General features: G+C 36.9%; 1 protein-coding gene across 1 annotated transcript; it reads right to left on the bottom strand.

Moving 5' to 3' along the window:
• Positions 1 to 9,208: 9,208 nt before the first annotated feature.
• Positions 9,209 to 19,297, bottom strand: LOC120881646 (40S ribosomal protein S3a-like). Its single transcript, XM_040265329.1, is given in 4 exon segments — positions 9,209 to 9,962; positions 16,271 to 16,352; positions 17,430 to 17,520; positions 19,280 to 19,297. Coding segments are annotated over 4 exon segments (945 nt in total).
• Positions 19,298 to 20,431: the final 1,134 nt, after the last annotated feature.

The following is a 20,431-nucleotide window of genomic DNA, read 5'->3' as shown; positions in this document are numbered from 1 at the left end:
GAGGTATTCTTCCTCCCTCTAGTATGGAGCTTGTTACTTGTTCATTTCCTTGTTTAATGACTGACTAGATTATTCTGGTGAGATCTACTTTGACTCTCTCCTCACTCTCCAGTGTGAAACTTCTTACGTAACTCCTAAGTCACTGTAAGATGACAGTGATTTTTGGCAGAGCTCTCTTTCACTGTCTTTCTCTTATTATACCGTGAGCTGATTGCTCTATTGTTTTCAACAGTACTCTGCATACTTTGCCTCACAGGCTAATCCAATCAAATTAAGGCTCCTTACAAGGGAATGTTTCAAAGGTCAGTATTTGAGATTTCTTCTGATCTTATAAGTGCTCTTCTTAGCCATGTCTTTCACTATTACTTTCTGAAAAACTGGCAGTCATGAAGTTTAGCCTATCTCTCCAATGAATCTATAAATCTCCCCTAATTATTTCTTACTACCATTTCCACTATTTCTGAGAGTATCATTAGGCACAAACTTCTGCATAGTCTGCGGCATATGAAATCAGTTCCTTTGGCAACACATCACAGATCTCTGTTCTATGGCTGTGTCTCCCCACAGGAAAAAAAATCTCTAAGCCATAGCATTAGTGCTAGGGAAGGAGAAAATGACATTCTTTTAAGTGACACTCCTACCTTACATACTCAATGTATGTCAGCGCATGGAGGAAAACAGACTTAAGTCTACTTAGTTTGCCTTTCTTGTCATGGGACTCCCATCTGATAAGCCAGAGCAAAGGGTAATCAGGATCCCAGTATCCACAGTTGCATCCAACTTTAGGTAGAATTTCTGTTACATAAATGGGGGATGGACAGAATCAGATCAGTTCACTTCATTCATTCAGTCATATCCAAGTCTTTGTAACCCCATGAGTCCCTACCTTTTGATATTATTTTCTAGAATCCAACCTCTCACTGGCAGGTTCCTGAAGGCAGGATACAAAATGCTGATGTCTTGTCCCTCCTGAGCAGACGGTCTTCTGACTGGAAGCTGGAGGCAAGAGGGAGCCCTGTCTTTCTGATTGTACCAGTCTGGAATAGCTTCTGCATCACTGAGCTTGAAGGAAGAGGGATGGTGTGGGTCTTCGTTAACGTAGAACTCTTAAAATCCTTACTGACTTTTACTAAATTTTTTTGAATAAGTGTGTTAATATGCTTTATGGCCTCCAGTTCACTTCTAGGGAATGTAAATCTTGCTGTTCTATCAAATTTGTTATTCTTAGCAATTTTACTTGGGAGAAGATCCATGGAACTCCTTTTTCCTTATCATGAAAAAAGAAAAAGTGGAAGTTAGTCAACTCAGTAATGTCTGACTCTTTGCGACACCATGGACTGTAGCCTGCTGGACTCCTCTGTCCATGGAATTCTCCAGGCAAGAATACTTAAGTAGGGTCCCGTTTCCTTCTTTAGGGGATCTTCCCAAATCAGGGGTTGAACTCAGGTCTCCTGCATTGTAGGCAGATTCTTTACCATTTGAGCTACCAGGGAAGCCCCAAATTGAAAGTTGTGTCTGACTCTGCGACCCCACAGACTGTAGCCATCCAGGCTCCTCTGTCCATGGAATTTTCCAGCCAAGAATACTGGAGTGGGTAGCTGTTCCCTTCTCCAGGGTATCTTCCCAGGCCAGGGATCAAACCCAGGTCTCCCATATTGCAGGTGGATTCTTTACCAGGTGAGGTACCTAGGAAGCCTACACCATCATAGTGCAAGTGAAACTCCTATGCTCTACTTTTTAAATAAAAAACTTCCAGGTGCCTCACTTACTCCTGTGGTTAGTGTAACCAGGCTTCTATCTATGACAGTCTAAAATGTATTTCTTTAATCATCATGTACACATGGTCCATTGGCACTGACAGAATGGGTATTCATCATCTTCAGCTCATTAACAGCTCTCAGTCCAAACTATTTATGCTATTAGGAAGCCAAGAGACTTACCTCAGGTCCAGGGTGACTGCTCAGGATGATAAATTCTAATTATAGTCTGGGAATGAAGACCTTTTAAAATATGTGAGAACAGACCAACTTAGAAGGAAAAAGTTAAAATATTTGTGTTTATTTTAGTTTAACATCACTCCTTTCAGCTCAAAAACATTTATTTGATTTTGATAAAAAAATACAATGAACTTGTCTCTAACACATTTCATGCCCAAACTCCTAGATAAATGATAAACAGGTAATAGAAATGCATTGAGACTAATATAAATGGAGAGAAAATGATGAAAGTGAAAGTGAAGTTGCTCAGTCACGTCCATCTCTTAGCAACCGCATGGAATATAGCCTGCTAGGCTCCTCCATCCATGGGATTCTCCATGCAAGAATACTGGAGTGGGTTGCCATTTCCTTCTCCAGGGGATCTTCCTGTCATAGGGATCAAATCTGGGTCTCCCACACTGCAGGCAGACTCTTGACCATCTGAGCCACCAAGGCTTCCTAAGAAAATAAGAGGAAAGGAAAATGATAAAGGAAAGCAAATTTTAATAAATTTGGAGAATATGTAAAAGATGGAAGAGTAAGTGGTAAGTGACAAGCACAGTGGGTAAACGTATCCATGCCGCTACTTCTGCTAAGTTGCTTCAGTTGTGTCCCACTCTGTGCGACCCATAGATGGCAGCCTACCAGGCTCCCTTGTCCCTGGGATTCTCCAGGCAAGAACACTGAAGTGGGTTGCCATTTCTGTCTGCAATGCATGAAAGTGAAAAGTGAAATTGAAGTCACTCAGTTGTGTCTGACTCTCAGCGACCTGCAGCTCACCAGGCTTCTCCATCCATGGGATTTTCCAGGCAAGAGTACTGGAGTGGGTTGCCATTGCCTTCTCTGAAACATATCCATAGAGAGATGTTAAAATTTGTTTACATTGTAAAACAATAAATTTTAAATTTGAGACATCAATTTCCATTGGAAGTAATGATAAAAAAAGTGTTTAAAACTTTACATGATATTTTGGATTGACTGTGTCTGTCTGAAATTCACATACTGAAAGCCCTAACCTTCAGCACTTCTGATTGTGACTGTATGTGGAGACAGGGCCTTTATGAAGATAATTAAGTTAAAAGGAGACGATAATTGTTAGCCCTAATTCAGTCTGACTGGATTAGAACATAGGAACATCTGGAGATATATATATATATATATATATGTACACACAGAGAGAGAGATAGTGGTACAACCATGAAAGGAAGCAATAAGAAGGTGATTGTATTTAAGAGATGGAGAGAGTCCTCAGGATAAGCCAACTGTTCTGGCACCCTGATTTTTTACTTTGAGCTTCGCAAACTGTAAGAAACAAATTTCTGTTGTGTAAGTCATACAATCTGTGGTATTTTGTGTGGTAGCTTTCACAAAGCAATACAAATGATCAGGTGAAACATTTGTACCCAAAGGCTGGGAATATTAACAAGAAGATTACCTCATTTTCCCACTTCTTGTGTGACAAAAATGAAGAATACTTTTCATAGGCTTACTAGTAGACTGGACATGGCTGAGAAGAGCATCTGGGAGATAGAGGATCTATTAATAGAATCCTTGAAACCCAAAAGCAAAGGGAAGAAAGGCTGGAAAAAGAAGCAGAACACATGACTTGAGTGACAACTACAAATGTTGTAACATGCAAATAATAGGCGTGTTAGAAGGAGAAGAGGACTTCCCTTGTGGCTCAGCTGGTAAAGAATCTTCTTGCAATGAGAGAGACATAGGTTCAGTTTCTGGGTTGGGAAGATCCCCTGGAGAAAGGAAAGGTTACCCACTCCAGTATTCTGGCCTAGAGAATTCCATGGACTGTATAGGCCATAGGGTTGCAAACAGTTGGATACTTCAGTATTCTTGCCTTGAGAACCCCATAAATGGTATGAACAGGCAAAATAGTGTGACACCAAAAGATGAACTCCCCAGGTGGGTAGGTGCTCAATATGCTCCTGGAGAAGAGTGGAGAAATAACTCCAGAAAGAATGGAGATGGAGCCAAAGCAAAAAACACCCAGTTGTGGATGTGGTGGTTGATGGAAGTAAAGTCAGATACTGTAAAGAGCAATATTGCATAGGAACCTGGAACGTTAGGTCCATGAATCAAGGCAAATTAGAAGTGGTCAAACAAGAGTCTACAAGAGTAAACATGAACATTTTAGAAATCAGCAGACTAAAATAGACGGGAATGGGTGAATTTAACTCAGATGACTGTTATATCTACTACAGTGGGCAGGAATCCCTTAGAAGAAATGGAGTAGCCATCTTAGTCACTGAAGAGTCTGAGATGCAGTACTTGGATGCAATCTCAAAAACAACAGAATAATCTCTGTTCGTTTCCAAGGAAAACCATTCAATATCACAGTAATCCAAGTCTATGCCTCAACCAGTTATGCTGAACAAGCTGAAGTTGAACAGTTTTATGAAGACCTAAAAGACCTTCTAGAACTAACACCCAAAAAAGATGTCCTTTTCATTATAGGGGACTGGAATGCAAAAGTAGGAAAACAAGAGATACCTGGAATAACAGGCAAATTTGGCCTTGGAATATGGAATGAAGCAGGGCAAAGGCGAATAGAGTTTTGCCAAGATAATGAACTGGCTATAGCAAACACCATCTTCCAACAACACAAGAGAAGACTCTACACATGGACATCACCAGATGGTCAATATCAAAGTCAGATTGATTATATTCTTTGCAGCCAAAGATGAAGAAACTCTATACAGTCAGCAATAGCAATACTGGGAGCTGGCTGTAGCTCAGATCATGAACTCCTTATTGCCAAATTCAGACTTAATATGAAGAAAGCAGGGATAACCACTAATCATTCAGGTATGACCTAAATCAAATCCCTTATGGTTATACAGTGGAAGTGACAAATAGATTCAAGGGATTAGATCTGATAGAACGACTGAAGATCTCTGGTTGGAGATTTGTGACATTGTACAGGAGGCAGTGATTAAGACCATCCACAAGAAAATGAAATGCAAAAAGACAAAATCGTTGTCTGATGAGGCCATACAAATAGCTGAGAAAGGAGAAGTGAAAGGCAAAGGAAAAAGGAAACCCATGAAATATGTCCATTGGAAGGCAGAGTTCCAAAGAGTAGCAAGGAGAGATAAGAAAGCCTTCCTCCATGATCATTGCAAAGAAATAGAGGAAAACAATAGAATGGGAAAGACTAGAGGTCTCTTCAAGAAAATTAGAGCTTTCAAGGGAAGATTTCATGCAAAGATGGGCTCAATAAAGGACAGAAATTGTATGGACCTAACAGAAGCAGAAGATATTAAGAAGAGGTGGCAACAAACACAGAACTATACAAAAAATATCTTCATAACACAGATAACCACAGTGGTGTGATCACTCACCTAGAGCCAAACATCCTGGAAAGCAAAGTCAAGTGGGCCTTAGGGAGGATCACTATGAACAAAGCCAGTGGAGGTGATAGGATTCCAATTGATCTATTTCAAATCATAAAAGATGATGCTGTGCTACACTCAACAGGCCAGCCAATTTGGAAAACTCAGCAGTGGCCACAGGACTGGAAAAGGTCAGTTTTCATTCTAATCCCAAAGAAAGCTAATGCCAAAGAATGTTCAAACTACTGCACAATTGCACTCATTTCAGATGCTAGAAAATAATGTTCAAAATTCTCCAAGCCAGGCTTCAACAGTACTTGAACTGTGAACTTCCAGATGTTCAAGCTGGATTTAGAAAAGGCAGAGGAACCAGAGATTAAATTGCCAGCATCTGCTGGACCATGAAAAAAGCAAGAGAGTTCCAGAAAAATACCTAGTTCTGCTTTTGACTACACCTTTGTGTGGATCACAATAAATTGTGGAAAATTCTGAAAGAGATGGGAATACCAGACCACCTCACCTTCCTGCTGAGAAATCTGTATGCAGGTCAAGAAGCAACAGTTAGAACTGGACAACAAACTGGTTCCAAATCAGGAAAGGAGTATGTCAAGGCTGTATAGTGTTACCCTGCTTATTTAACTTATATGCAGAGCACATAATGCAAAATGCCAGGGTGGAGGAAGCACAAGCTGGAATCAAGATTGCTGGGAGAAATATCAATAACCTCAGATATGCAGATGACCCCACCTTCATGGCAGAAAGCGAAGAACTAAAGAGCCTCTTCATGAAAGTGAAAGAGGAGAGCGGAAAAGTTGGCTTAAAACTCAACATTCAATATATTAAGATTATGGCATCTGGTTCCATCTCTTCATGGCAAGTAGATGAGTCAAAATGGAAATAGTGAGAGACTTTATTTTTTGGGCTCCCAAATCACTGCAGATGGTGACTTCAGCCCTGAAATTAAAAGGTGTTTGCTCGATGGAAGAAAAGTTATGACCAACCTAGACAGCATATTAAAAAGCAGAGACATTATTTTGCCAACAAATGTCCATCTAGTCAAAGCTATGGTTTTTCCAGTAGTCATTTATGGATGTGAGACCGTAAAGAAAGCTGAGCACCAAAGAACTGTGGTGTTGGAGAAGACTCTTGAGAGTCCCTTGGACAACAAAGAGATTCAGCCAGTCCATTCTAAAGGAAATCAGTCCTGAATATTCATTGGAAGGACTGATGCTGAAGATGAAACTCCAATACTTTGGCCACATGATGCAAAGAATCAACTTATTGGAAAAGACCCTGATGCTGGGAAAGATTGAAGACAGTAGGAGAAGGGGACAACAGAGAATGAGATGGTTGGATGGCATCACCAACTTGATGGACATGAGTTTGAGTAGGCTCCTGGAGTTGGTGATGGACAGGGAAGCCTGGCTTACTGTAGTCCATGGGATCGCAAAAAGGCAGACATGACTGAGTGACTGAACTGACCTGAGAAGTAGAAGAAAAAGAGAAAAGATCATAAGAAATATTTCAAACAATAAGAATGAGAAATTTTCCAAATTAATATCAGACAGCAAACCATAGATCCAGGAAGCTCAGAGACCATCAGTAGGATTAATGTCAAAAAAAGAAAAAAAAAAAAAAAAAGAAACAAAAACAAAAACAAACAAACCCCAGGATACTTAAGACTATTAATTTTCAAGCCAGGGACAATCAAAGATAAAGTTCTGAAAGAAGTCAAATGAAAGAACATCTTACCTGTAAAGAAATGAATTTAAGATTTACTTCTGACTTCTCTTCAGCCCATGAAAGCAAGAATAGGCTTTAGTGAAATAAACTGTACACTGTACACTGAATTTTAAAGAATTTTAATTATTCTTTAAAATGAAGGAGAAGCTATCTGGATGGGATGGTAGTTTGGAGGAGAATGAATACAAGTATATGTATAGCTGAGTTGCTCTACTATGTACCTGAAACTTTCACAACATTTTAAATTGGCTATACTCTAATATAAAATAAAAAGTTAAAGCATGTAGAAGAAATAAAGACTTTCTCAGACAAATAGAAGTTGAAGGAATTTCTTCCTAGTAGATCTACCTTGCAAGAAATGTTATGAGTTCTTTAGAGAGAAGGAAGGCGGTATGTCATAAATTTCAACCTACATAAAGAAAAGATCTTCAAAGAATAAATAGATGAGGTAAAAAACGAACTTTAACTTTTCTCATCCTTAATCAGTCTAACAACAGTTTGTTAAACATAATGATACCAATAATGTATTTAATTATATAATCTATGTATGTTAGAAAAAAATATGCTTAGATATTCCTACTGCAAGATAAATGAATCGTAGCAATGAAACAAGGGATGAAAGGGAGGTATTAAGATTGTTTTGTTATTATTAAATCCTCACACTACCTGTCAAATGGCATAGTGCTATTTGAAAGTAGGCTTTGATTAGCAACATATAAAAAGGTAAAAATAGGAAATAAAAGAGGAGAGAGAATAAAATCATAGAGACAAATCACAGGTGGCAGAAAAAGCAAGGAAGACAAAAATAGAAATGAAGAAAATGAAAACAGTAACAAATATGACAGAGCCACCTGTACTAATAATCACTTTGAATGTCCATGGTTTAAATGCATCAGTTAAAGACAAATTGTCATAGTGGATGAAAAAAACAAGACTCAAATATATTTTATTAACAAGAAATCCATTTTAAATGAAGAAATGATGAGTGCTTCCCCTCTGGCCAAAATGTATTCACATGGACCAAATTTACCCTCCTGTGTAAATCAACATAAAAACTCTAACCAATCCTACACAAAAACAGGCAAAATACTTGAAATAATATAATGTGTATAATATGGTCATGTAAATAGAATAAAGTAGAAAATGGAGAATCCCACAAAGAGTCAGATGTGCTTCATGTCATACGAATTTTAAAGGAAAGGTTTAATTGATAGAATTTGTGTTATCTGTTGACATCATGTTTCTTCAGATTTTAGAAGAAAAACAAATAGCACCCTTCTAATGCCCAGGTTTGGAACGATTTTGTAGCTAAGGTGAAAAATCAAAATAATTTTTTTTCCTATAAATCTAAACTGGAGAAAGTGTAATGGACTTGTGGCCAAATAGGACTCTTAATGTGTATTCCTGATGAGAGATCTACTATCTCGTGGGCAGTGTTGGATAGCTGACTGCCACCAGCAGATCCCAAGTGCCCTCTTTGCAGGCAGGCAGTTCACAGTGAGTGAATTCCTAAAGGTGGAGTCATATTTATCTCCCTCTTCCAGTTGTGTGAATCAGCTAAATAACTCCTTCCTCCTGGGAAAAAGTAAGGAAGTTTAGAGTTGAATGTTCCTCTCTTGCTGTCCCTTCCCGAAATGGAGTGAAAAGTCCCTTCTAATGTTGCAAACAGGATGACAAGTGTCCTCTGTCACCTGTAAAGTAAAAACACTGACTTGTCTCAGAAATAAAACAGAAGAAGAAGCCAAAGTCAAGCATTATTTACTGTTTCTTCGTGTAAAAGAGTATGAAAAAAAGTACTTGGGAGGTCAACTTGAAGTTATTATTTCATCTTATTTGTCACATGCAAAGCTACCCTTCACCTAATTATTTAAAATTTTCCCCTCATGAAGATATGGTAATCTTTTTACCATTAGTTAATTTTACTTTGTTGGCTTTTGTGCTTAGAGCAATTTGAATTTGACAGTTGGAGCATTTTAATAAAGAAAATCAGTTAAACACCTGTCCAAATTATTCCCTATATATACAGCATTGGAATGTAAATTTGCATTGAAAAAGATTTATTGGAAAAGTTTAGCTGGCTATCACCTACTTTTACTGCCTTTTTTTTTTTTTAACACAAATAAGACCTTTTATTTTTTACCATTAAAAGTCCGAATTTTTCACAGATTTTTGGACAGCTGACTCATACCCATTAGCTTGATCAACTTTAGTGCTTATTTCATCCCCAATAACTTTTCCAAAAATGCTATCTTCTCCATGCAGTTCCATGAGTTTTCCCAGTTCATACATGGGCTTCTTCAGCATATTTTCTTTTATAACAGTGTCATCATGGAGCAGATAAATAGATTGGCAAACCTTTTCTATGTGTTTTCCAATGCTGTCTGAAATCGATTTATTGACCACCCTTTTTAAGACATTTGTCACCTCTCATGATTTACATTGTGATCTTGTGGGTCTGGCTGACCTACCAGTGCTGGGCATAAGAGATCTTCTGAAACTAACTGTTGCATTTTCAGTAAAACTCACACAGAATAGATGAAGCAAATAACCATCGGTAGTGTTGACATCAATGCGAGCTTCAGTCAGTCTGACATTTTTTGACCCATAAGAGTACATTTTGTCACAGGTGAGATCTGTGCCATGGAAATTAGTCAGGCATTTTTTGCCCATAACGTCCTCAGTAATTAGCTTGAATTTTGTAAATGCAGCTTCATTATTTTGCAGATCAGCAAGGCTCACTTCAAAAACACAACCCTTGAAGCCTTTTGTTGTGATTTGTATTCCTTGGGTTCTCATGACCAGTGTTTTCTCAATATTTCTTATATTTAACCATGCTGATGCTTTCACATCATACCAATCTTTCTTAGAAAATGAGTCAACCACTTTCTCTTTGGCTCTCTTTTTGCTGCTTTTGTAAGGTGCTTGTTCTTCCTGAATACCATGGTGCTACTCAGAGATCCAAAAGGGCTACTGCCTTTTTAAATATGAGCGATCCATCCAAATGCTGTTAGAGTTGATGAAGGTAAGTATTCTAATGCAATGTGTTTCAGTAAAATACAGTAAATGTTATTTTAGAGGCTATAAAAAAATAAACATTAGTTAAAAATTGTGATTTTAAATCTCTCCTTAATTATCTGCTGTTGTTCTTTTAAGATATCTTTTTATATCACCTTAAAACAAATATATGTTCATGTGTGTGTTTGTGTGTGTATACACACATATTAACATACTTGTTTGTATAACTCAAACAGGTTTTTAAAACTCTTAGCTTAGTTGCTACAAGTAGCTACCAGAATGATTATCGAGTCTTCAAAGAAATCATAAAAGAATATTGTCAGATTGCATCCTTGATTTCACTTGATAGAATGACTTTGTTTTCCATGCATTGCTTTACTCAGTTGACAGTTTGGTTTGTTTTCACTGAAATAATTTCAGATTCAAGTTCTTAGTTCATAATGCCTTGGTCCTTTTGTATAAAATATGTTTTGGAGATTGGTTCGTTCAGACTCCTGACATATGAAAAATTTTAGATTCTCTTCAGAGGTGCCTTTGGGTCTATAATTACTTGTTAGCTGTATGAAAACTGGGAATTGTCTCCTATTAAGCCTTCAGATAGTCTATGTATTCTCTTCTAATGTAATATGCTTATCCCCTGAGCTTTCCCCAGATGATGAGTTTCATGAGGGCATAAACCTAGCTTCTGTAGCTTCAATATCTAACTGTTTGCATGTATTAGATAATCCAAACAGTTACATAATGAGGAATGAGTATTTTAGCCTTATAACTAGTATCTATTGCATCACTGAGTGATTTATATGCCTCCTCTTTAAAACTTTTGAGATGAGAAAGAAATATTGGTTATATAAGCCCATTAGATTTCATGTATTTTTTCTTCTTCAGCACTGTTTAAATTTGATGTTTGAATGATTTCTTCTTAAGGAAGATTTACCATTGTTTAAATAATTTCAGTTCAGCTCAGTTCAGTTCAGTTGTTCAGTTGTGTCTGACTCTTTGAGACCCCATGAATTGCAGCATGACAGGCCTCCCTGTCCATCATGAGCTCCCGGAGTTCACCCAAACTCATGTCCATCGAGTCGGTGATGCCATCCAGCCATCTCATCCTCTGCATCCCCTTCTCCTCCTGCCCCCAATCCCTCCCAGCATCAGGGTCTTTTCCAATGAGTCAACTCTTCGCATGAGGTGGCCAAAGTATTGGAGTTTCAGCTTTAGCATCACTCCTTCCAAAGAAATCCCAGGGCTGATCTCCTTCAGAATGGACTGGTTGGATCTCCTTGAAGTCCAAGGGACTCTCAAGAGTCTTCTCTAACACCACAGTTCAAAAGCATCAATTCTTCAGTGCTCAGTTTTCTTCGCAGTCCAACTTTCACATCCATACATGACTATGAGAAAAACCATAGCCTTAACTAGATGGACCTTTGTTGACAAAGTAACGTCTCTGCTTTTCAATATGCTATCTAGTTTGGTCATAACTTTTCTTCCAAGGAGTAAGCGTCTTTTAATTTCATGGCTGCAATCAACATCTGCAGTGATTTTGGAGCCCCAAAAAATAAATTCTGACACTGTTTCCACTGTTTCCCCATCTATTTCCCATGAAGTGATGGGACCAGATGCCATAATCTTAGTTTTCTGAATGTTGAGCTTTAAGCCAGCTTTTTCACTCTCCTCTTTCACTTTCATCAAGAGAATTTTTAGTTCCTCTTCACTTTCTGCCATAAGGGTGGTGTCATCTGCATATCTGAGGTTATTGATATTTCTCCCAGCAATCTTGATTCCAGCTTTTACTTGTTCCAGATCAGCTTTTCTCATGAGGTACTCTGCATATAAGTTAAATAAGCAGGGTGACAATATACAGCCTTGACGCTCTCCTTTTCCTATTTGGAACCAGTCTGTTGTTCCATGTCCAGTTCTAACTGTTGCTTCCTGACCTGCATATATGTTTCTTAAGTGGCAGGTCAGGTGATCTGGTATTCCCATCTCTTTCAGAATTTTCTACAATTTATTGTGATCCACACAGTCAAAGGCTTTGCCATAGTCAATAAAGTAGAAATAGATGTTTTTCTGGAACTCTCTTGCTTTTCCATGATCCAGCAGATGTTGGCAATTTGATCTCTGGTTCCTCTGCCTTTTCTAAAACCATCTTGAACATCTTGAATTTCACGGTTCATGTATTGCTGAAGCGTGACTTGGAGGGTTTTGAGCAATACTTTACTAGTGTGTGAAATGAGTGCAATGTGCAGTAGTTTGAGCATTCTTTGGCATTGCCTTTCTTTGGGATTGGAATGAAAACTGACCTTTTCCAGGCCTGTGGCCACTGCTGAGTTTTCCAAATTTGCTGGCATATTGAGTGCAGCACTTTCACAGCATCATCTTCCAGGATTTGAAATAGCTCAACTGGAATTCCATCACCTCCACTAGCTTTGTTCGTAGTGATGCTTTCTAAGGCCCACTTGACTTCACATTCCAGGATGTCTGGCTCTAAGTGAGTGATCACACCATCGTGATTATCCGGGTTGTGAAGATCTTTTTTGTATAGTTCTTCTGTATATTCTTGCCACCTCTTCTTAATATCTTCTCCTTCTGTTAGGTCCATACCATTTCTGTCCTTTATTGAGCCCATCTTTGCATGAAATGTTCCCTTGTTATCTCTAATTTTCTTAAAGAGATCTCTAGTCTTTCCCATTCTGTCGTTTTCCTCTATTTCTTTGCATTGATTGCTGAGGAAGGCTTTCCTATCTCTCCTTGCTATTCTTTGGAACTCTGCATTCAGATGCTTATATCTTTCCTTTTCTCCTTTGTTTTTCACTTTTCTTTTCACAGCTATTTGTAAGGCCTCCCCAGACAGCCATTTTGTTTTTTGCATTTCTTTTTCATGGGGATGGTCTTGATCTCTGTCTCCTGTATGATGTCAGGAACCTCCATCCATAGTTCATCAGGCACTCTATCAGATCTAGTCCCTTAAATCTATTTCTCACTTCCACTGTATAATCATAAGGGATTTGATTTAGGTGATACCTGAATGGTTTAGTGGTTTTCCCTACTTTCTTCAGTTTCAGTCTGCATTTGGCAATAAGAAGTTCATGATCTGAGCCACAGTCAGCTCCCAGTCTTGTTTTTGACTGTATAGAGCTTCTCCATCTTTGGCTGCAAAGAATATAATCAATCTGATTTCGGTGTTGACTATCTGGTGATGTCCATGTGTAGAATCTTCTCTTGTGTTATGGAAGAGGGTGTTTGCTATGACCAGTGCATTCTCTTGGCAAAACTTTATTTGCCTTTGCCCTGCTTCATTCTGTATTCCAAGGCCAAATTTGCTTGTTACCCCAGGTGTTTCTTGACTTCCTACTTTTGCATTCCTGTCCCCTATAATGAAAAGGACATCTTTTTTGTGTGTTCCTTCTAAAAGTTCTTGTAGGTCTTCATAGAACCATTCCAGTTCAGCTTCTTCAGTGTTACTTGTTCAGGCATAGACTTGGATTACAGTGATATTGAATGGTTTGCCTTGGAAATGAACAGAGATCATTCTATCGTTTTTGAGATTGCATCCAAGTACTGCATTTTGAATTCTTTTGTTGACCATGGTGGCTAGTCCATTTCTTCTAAGGGATTCCTGCCCACAGAAGTAGATATAATGGTCATTTGAGTTAAATTCACCCATTCCAGTCCATTTTAGTTCGCTGATTCCTAGAATGTAGACATTCACTCTTGCCATTTCCTGTTTGATTGCTTCCAATTTGCCTTGATTCATGGACCAAACTTTCCCGGTTCCCATGCAATATTGCTCTTATAGCATCGGACCTTGCTTCTACCACCAGTCACATCCACACCTGGGCATTGTTTTTCTGTTTTGGCTCCATCCCTTCATTCTTTCTGGAGTTAGTTCTCCGCTCATCTCCAGTAGCATATTGGGCACCTACCGACCTGGAGAGTTTCTCTTTCAGTATCCTATCATAAATACTTTAGGCTGATGGAAATCCTTGATTGTTATTGTGTGTTTACAGCTCTGTAGATTAGATTAGTGATCAAAGGGCACATATTTTGATGCTGACATTGAATGACAAATACCCAAAGAGTTTACACTTTGATGATGTGATATCCTTCAGTTAAGAGACTGACATGTTGAAACATGATAATGGTGTATAACAATTTGAAGTGCAGGGTTCTGAGTGTATTAAGTGCAAAGGCTCAGGGCATTTTAAGTCATTTATGTTAACTGGCATGTCAAAATGGATGTTTTATGAAAGAGGTTGGAAAAAAGAATCCTGTAGTAAATTAAGATAGTTTTTATTTTTTATCAGTATTTCTAACCCACTGGTTTGATATTTCATGATTTTTATAAACTCATGATAAATGAAATTCATATTAGAATTTAAATTTATTCTGAATATGTTATAAACATTGTAAATGTTTATAATTATGTTAAAATATATATTTTTAATTTTCAAAATTTTCCAGAAAATATTTTACAGAAACTACCTAGTGGTTTTGGAAGGCAAAACCAGAAAGATGAAAGCTATTTTCCTTAAAGTTATGTGTAAATAAACACAAACATAAACTTCAACAAATTTACTATTTTCAGTCCAATATTCATTTGTAAACTAGTAAATGCAGAAAGTCATAGATTATTTCAGAGGGTAATTTTATTTCCCATTTAAAAAGAATAATGTGGCTACCAAATACACTGCTTCTAATTTTGGTGCTTTCTCCAAATACACTGCTTTGATACCTTCTTCAAAAAGCAATTGTGATCTACTGATTGGACTTTTAATTTTTTCAGCGTGTATATATATCTAGAGTTTTAACCATAAACTCATGCAGTTGTTCATCCTGAGACCATTCTTAAAATTTGAAGAAAATAAAGATACATGATTATATACCTTAATACATTGAGATATCACTCACATGCCGTATCAAAACAAGTGTTTATTTAATGGCAGTACAGGTACTATATCAAACACATTTACTCAAATCATACTACCTCTAGGCTCCTGTGTATATCCACACAATGATTTACTCTAGTGTATTCCTTTTCTTGATTACTGTTATCACTATTTATCTAATTAATGTGTGCATCAAGGGACAGTTTGCATAAAGACTCAGTTAATCATTTGCCCTTAAGTCAATCTTAAAATAAGGGGAAACCTAAATCTCATTATTGGAATTAAAATGATACGTAAAAAGATGTATAAAATAAATATTAAGAGTTATAAATGTTAATTCAAATTTTGAATAAATGATTATATCCTAGTTTCTTACCTTAAAGAACATAATGGAGAATGGAAGAAGGCTAAATGTATCAGAATGAAATAGGATTCTCCTTTATCTATAAATTTATAATGAGGATAGTATAGATTAGAAAATAATTTCATACAAATATAGAATTTAGCAGGCAAAATTGATAAGATTCTTGAATTCACGCAGTTAGATGTTATTTTCAGAAGGTTCACACACATACACTTACATATTCAGTCATTCACATATATGCATAAAGCAGGATTTTGCTTCTATTCCCTGTATGCACAGCATGGAAGAAAACTAAACTATTTTCTGTTTTACAGAGATGTGGTGAAGATTAAACACACATATACACAGTCATACACACAAGTATTCAACTCAGTGCAGGAAAAAAATAAAAGTACTTTTCTATTCTATTCATCTAAGTTAATGGAAAAAATTGCAATCTAAATACTGAAGACAATAGCTGGCAACTAGATAGTTTTATGTATGATCCTTTACTATTTTTTATTAATTTTATTGAAACATGGCTCAGATGGTAAAGTGTCTGCCCACAATGTGGGAGACCCGGGTTTCATCCCTGGGTCGGGAAGATCCTCTAGAGAAGGAAATGGCAACCCACTCCGGTACTCTTGCCTGGAAAATCCCATGGACGGAGAAGCCTGGAAGGCTGTAGTCCATGGGGTCGCAGAGAGTCGGACATGACTGAGTGACTTCACTTTCACTTTTCATAGTTGCTTTACAATGTTGTGTTCATTTCTGCTATACAGCAAAGTAAATCAGCTATATGTTTCATATATCCCCTCATTTTTGGATTTTCTTCTCATTTAGGTCATCATGGAATGTTGCATAGGATTCCTTGAATTATATAGTAGGTTCTCATTAGTTATCTATTTTATACATAATATTAGTAGTGTATATAGATAATCGCAATCTCCTAATTCACCCCACCCCTTTCTTCCCCCTTTGGTATCCATATATTTGTTCTCTATGTCTATATCTCTATTTCTGCACTGCCACTGTTGTTTGTTCTCTGCTCATGCTATATATCAGGATCTCTTTAAGGAACTTTATAAAAATACTGATGCCAAGGCTTTACAGCAGAGATTTTGATGCATTGTTCCTGGGTTTAGATCTTTATTAGGATAAAGAGAACTAGTGTCTTAAGCTGTTATTGGAGATAGGAAATTATTTTTAATATCACATGCTGTAAGAAACATGTAAGAAGAATCAGTACTAGTATCTGCTAAGCTGCCAAGTATGTGGTACTGAACTAGGATGGACCTGTTCTCTTTGAGCCTGATCTTCCTATGTGCAAAATGAATAGTTTGAATTAAATGATGTTTAACACAGATTATGTAGAATTCCAGTTCTAAAGTTTCTGATGTTGTCATCACATATACATATATTTACAGAATTTGATAGGAACCCAGTGACAAATAAAATTGCAGACAACTTGTAATTTGATAGCAGTTGTTGAAACGGTTTGTTTATTGGAAAAACCTTGCTCTGAAAGATATTTACTTTCAGTACATTACTTTTATAGACTAGAATTATGATGAAATAAAAAAATTATATTTGGCATCGTAAAACTGGTTTAAATTTCAGCTGCGTTCTGTACATCTTGTACAGCCTTGTACATGTGGTTTGACCTCATTAAATTCTGATGTCTTCATCTTTAAGGTGGTGGTGGGTAGGATAATACATGACATAACTATTCAGAGAGCTGTTATGAAAATAGCACTGCATGTTTAGAGTTCTTTTATTAAAAAATTTAGTTATCTTTTTAATAATTAAGAGAGTTTTACAAGATGGGAGATAGAATATGAAACTCTAAAGATTAAAAAAACCAAGAATTTATAAATTTGAAGACAAGTTATTTGAAAAATGATGTTTAGTGAATGCAGCTTTGGGTTTTCAAGGAAATCTTAATCTAGTAACCCCAGAAAAAAATTTAAGATTAAATAAAATATACTTCACCTATGATTTAGTTTGGGGGATGCTTTTATTGTCTCAGGATTTATTTTATCTCAGTGGACATCAGATGTTGGATCAGTTTATCTCAGAGTGAAGCAAGAATAAGACCCTCAAGGAGCAGCAAATATGTTACCTTGATGATTGATGAGTATGAAAAGAAGATGATTTTCTGGATGTTTAAGTATGTTTGTAAGATCTTTTGGTCCAGCCACACCACAATGCATCTGTGAAACATTACACAAAGTGAGTTACAATGATAACAATAATAAGTTCATTCATTTATTTGTTCTTTGAGCAATTATTGATTAGACAACTAATGTCAGGAAGATCTCCTAGAGGAGGACATTGTAACCCACTCCAGTATTCTTGCCTAGTTCTCTAGGAGCCTACAGTCCATTGGGTCGCACAGAATCAGACACCACTGAAGCAACTTAGCACATACACACACATATACATTAGGAATCAAACATTAACAAGCGCCCTGATCTCATAGAGGTTTCACTGTACAGGAGGAGCTAGACATTATCATAAAATCATTCAAATAACTTGCCAATTTTAAATGTTACAAAGTGCTATGTAGTAAAGTGCTTGAGAGCATGTAATTGAGGACATTTATGAAGAAGAGATAGTGTAACTAGGTTCTGAAAATGAGTAGCAGTAATTATTTTGAGGTATGAGAGAGCATCCTTTATAGTGGTATCCCTACCAGGCTTCAGGTGGCTTCTGCCTTCAGACTTCACAGTTCCTTTCCTTGCTAATGTTTTGCTAACTTATCTGGCTTGTGTTCAATGGCAGAGTGTCTGATGCCTCTCTAGGATCCAGTTCCCTTTCAGTTTACTTTATCTCAATCCAAGGGAATTATTCTTTTTAATGGAAAGGTGTAGTATTTTCTGGGAGAGCTCCAGGATTTTGCTCTTCCTTTTCTCATATATCTTAAGTTTATATCCTGAATTTTCCAGGTTTTTCTAAGTGAACACAAAATCCAAAAAGAACTCCACATTTTGCCCTCTTTCTGCATTTCCAATTCCTCACTTAGGCAGTGTGCATCTTTGCTTGAAAGGTGGGAAGGGTAGTAGGCCAATACTTGTTAAAAGAAACAGATGAATATATCAGAAACCTATTCTGCTAAATAGCTTGAAATTCTTTTTGGACATTTGAGTGAATATGTAAAATAGACAATTAAACATGTAAATAAAGAGGTCAGGTAAAGGCTTAGGTTTATTTTAGAAATTTGTGTTGATTTTGATGTTACCTATCTTTGTTCATATACAAACACAAACATTTGTATTGATACTGATGTTATATATTGTTGTTGAAATATGTATGTCTATGTATTTGTTGTTGCTGTTGTTGTTTAGTCTCTAAGTCATGCCTGACTCTTTTGCAAGTCCGTGGACTGTAGCACACCAGGTTCCATGGAATTCTCCAGGCAAGAATACTAGAGTGGGTTTCCCTTCCCTTCTCCAGGTGATCTTCCCAGATCAGGGGTTGAACCTGTGTCTCCTATATTGGCAGGTAGATTTACCAGTGAGCTCCCAGGGGTCTGTTTTTTAACTTGCACAGCAATAACTCTGACCTTGTAATGAGTAATAAATACTATAGCATATGTGGTTAGAAAGACTAATCTAAAATTAGAAGACTACTCAGTGTTCAAAATGTTCTAGCAGAATCTTTGAGAATGATGATAATATTCATGTTCACTCCTTTAACTGTACAGAGTTTCTGACCTTTAAAGAATATTTTGGATTATAGCTGTTGAACATGACAACCAACATAATGAACACTCATTCTCCTCCTCTAGGTAAGAATTAATCATTAATGATATGATTGATCTACTATTATCAAATTTTCAATACAAAGTTTATAATTACTGCGTTAAGTCATTTCTGATACTACTGTGTGTGTATCTCCAAACCTCTTTCCATAAGATGTGTAGTTCTCAGGAGCCTTGGTATTTTGGGGATCTCACCATTTCATTCTTACCCACATCACATGGATCATGCCTCCTAGCCAAGCATTCTGGTGCACCCCTCTTATGATACCCCTTAGGAAATGATCAGGAGACATTTTTTATATTCAAATTATTTAAACATTTTCAGCATAAGATGATAAACTATACACAAACTAAGGCTAAACTTGGGCACAGTTTATTTATTAAGAGAAGTAGTCTCCTGGCAGAAAATGTAGGGAAAGGGAATACGATGTAGAGGAAAAGTAAAATCTAATATATAAAGAAACACACTACATGTGTGAATGCATGCTAAGTTGCTTCATTCAGGTCTGATTCTTTGCAGCCCTATGGACTGTAGCCTGCCAAGGGATTCTCCAGGCAAGAATACTGGAGTGGGTTGCTGTGTCCTCCTCCAGGGGATCTTCCTGACTCAGGGATCAAACCCACATCTCTTGTCTCCTTCATTGGCAGGTGGGTTCTTTTCCAGTAGTGCCACTTGGGAAACCTCAAATACACTATACACAAACACATGTACACATGTATGGAATTGAAAATGGGAAAAGCTGAACACTAATTCATTTATAGAATTTTAGTTTATAGAATGTTTAAACTAGAAGTGTATTTTGTTTTTCAGAGAAGAATGTTACTAATACACCCTCTGTTTCTGGATATTAGGTCTCTAGATTTAGTTCTGCCACTTAACTCTAAGTCCTTGCGGTATCACTCAACAACTCTGGGACTCACTTTTCTTTTTTATTAAGTATAAATAATATATTGATTGTATTACTCGTTTCTGTCACTGGTTGAACAACAAAATCACTGGGGAATTTATATTTTAAAAGCCCAAACTGATTTTTTTTTTAGGCCCCAAATAAGATCTACTGGATTAAGTAGTGCCTACTAAACTATTATTTCTATTTTGAATTTTCAAGGTATTTGAAATGAGCAGTCCATTTTGAGAACTGCTATACTAGATTATTACTACTAACACTTCTGTTCTCAGCAACCTAGTAGTTGATATCTTGGCTAGAAATAAGAAATAAATATTACTAGAATGTTAAAATTATATGCTTTAAATGAAAAATAGTCAGAAAGTTGAAAGTTTATACATACAACCTGACTTAGATGTGATTCTTCTAGGGCCTAAAGAGTAAGTTGAGAGCTACATGTATATACAATGACTA

Source organism: Oryx dammah, unplaced genomic scaffold, assembly GCF_014754425.2.
Source record: "Oryx dammah isolate SB20612 unplaced genomic scaffold, SCBI_Odam_1.1 HiC_scaffold_2, whole genome shotgun sequence".
Lineage (NCBI taxonomy): Eukaryota > Metazoa > Chordata > Mammalia > Artiodactyla > Bovidae > Oryx > Oryx dammah.
This window is presented reverse-complemented; position numbering and strand designations above follow the sequence as displayed.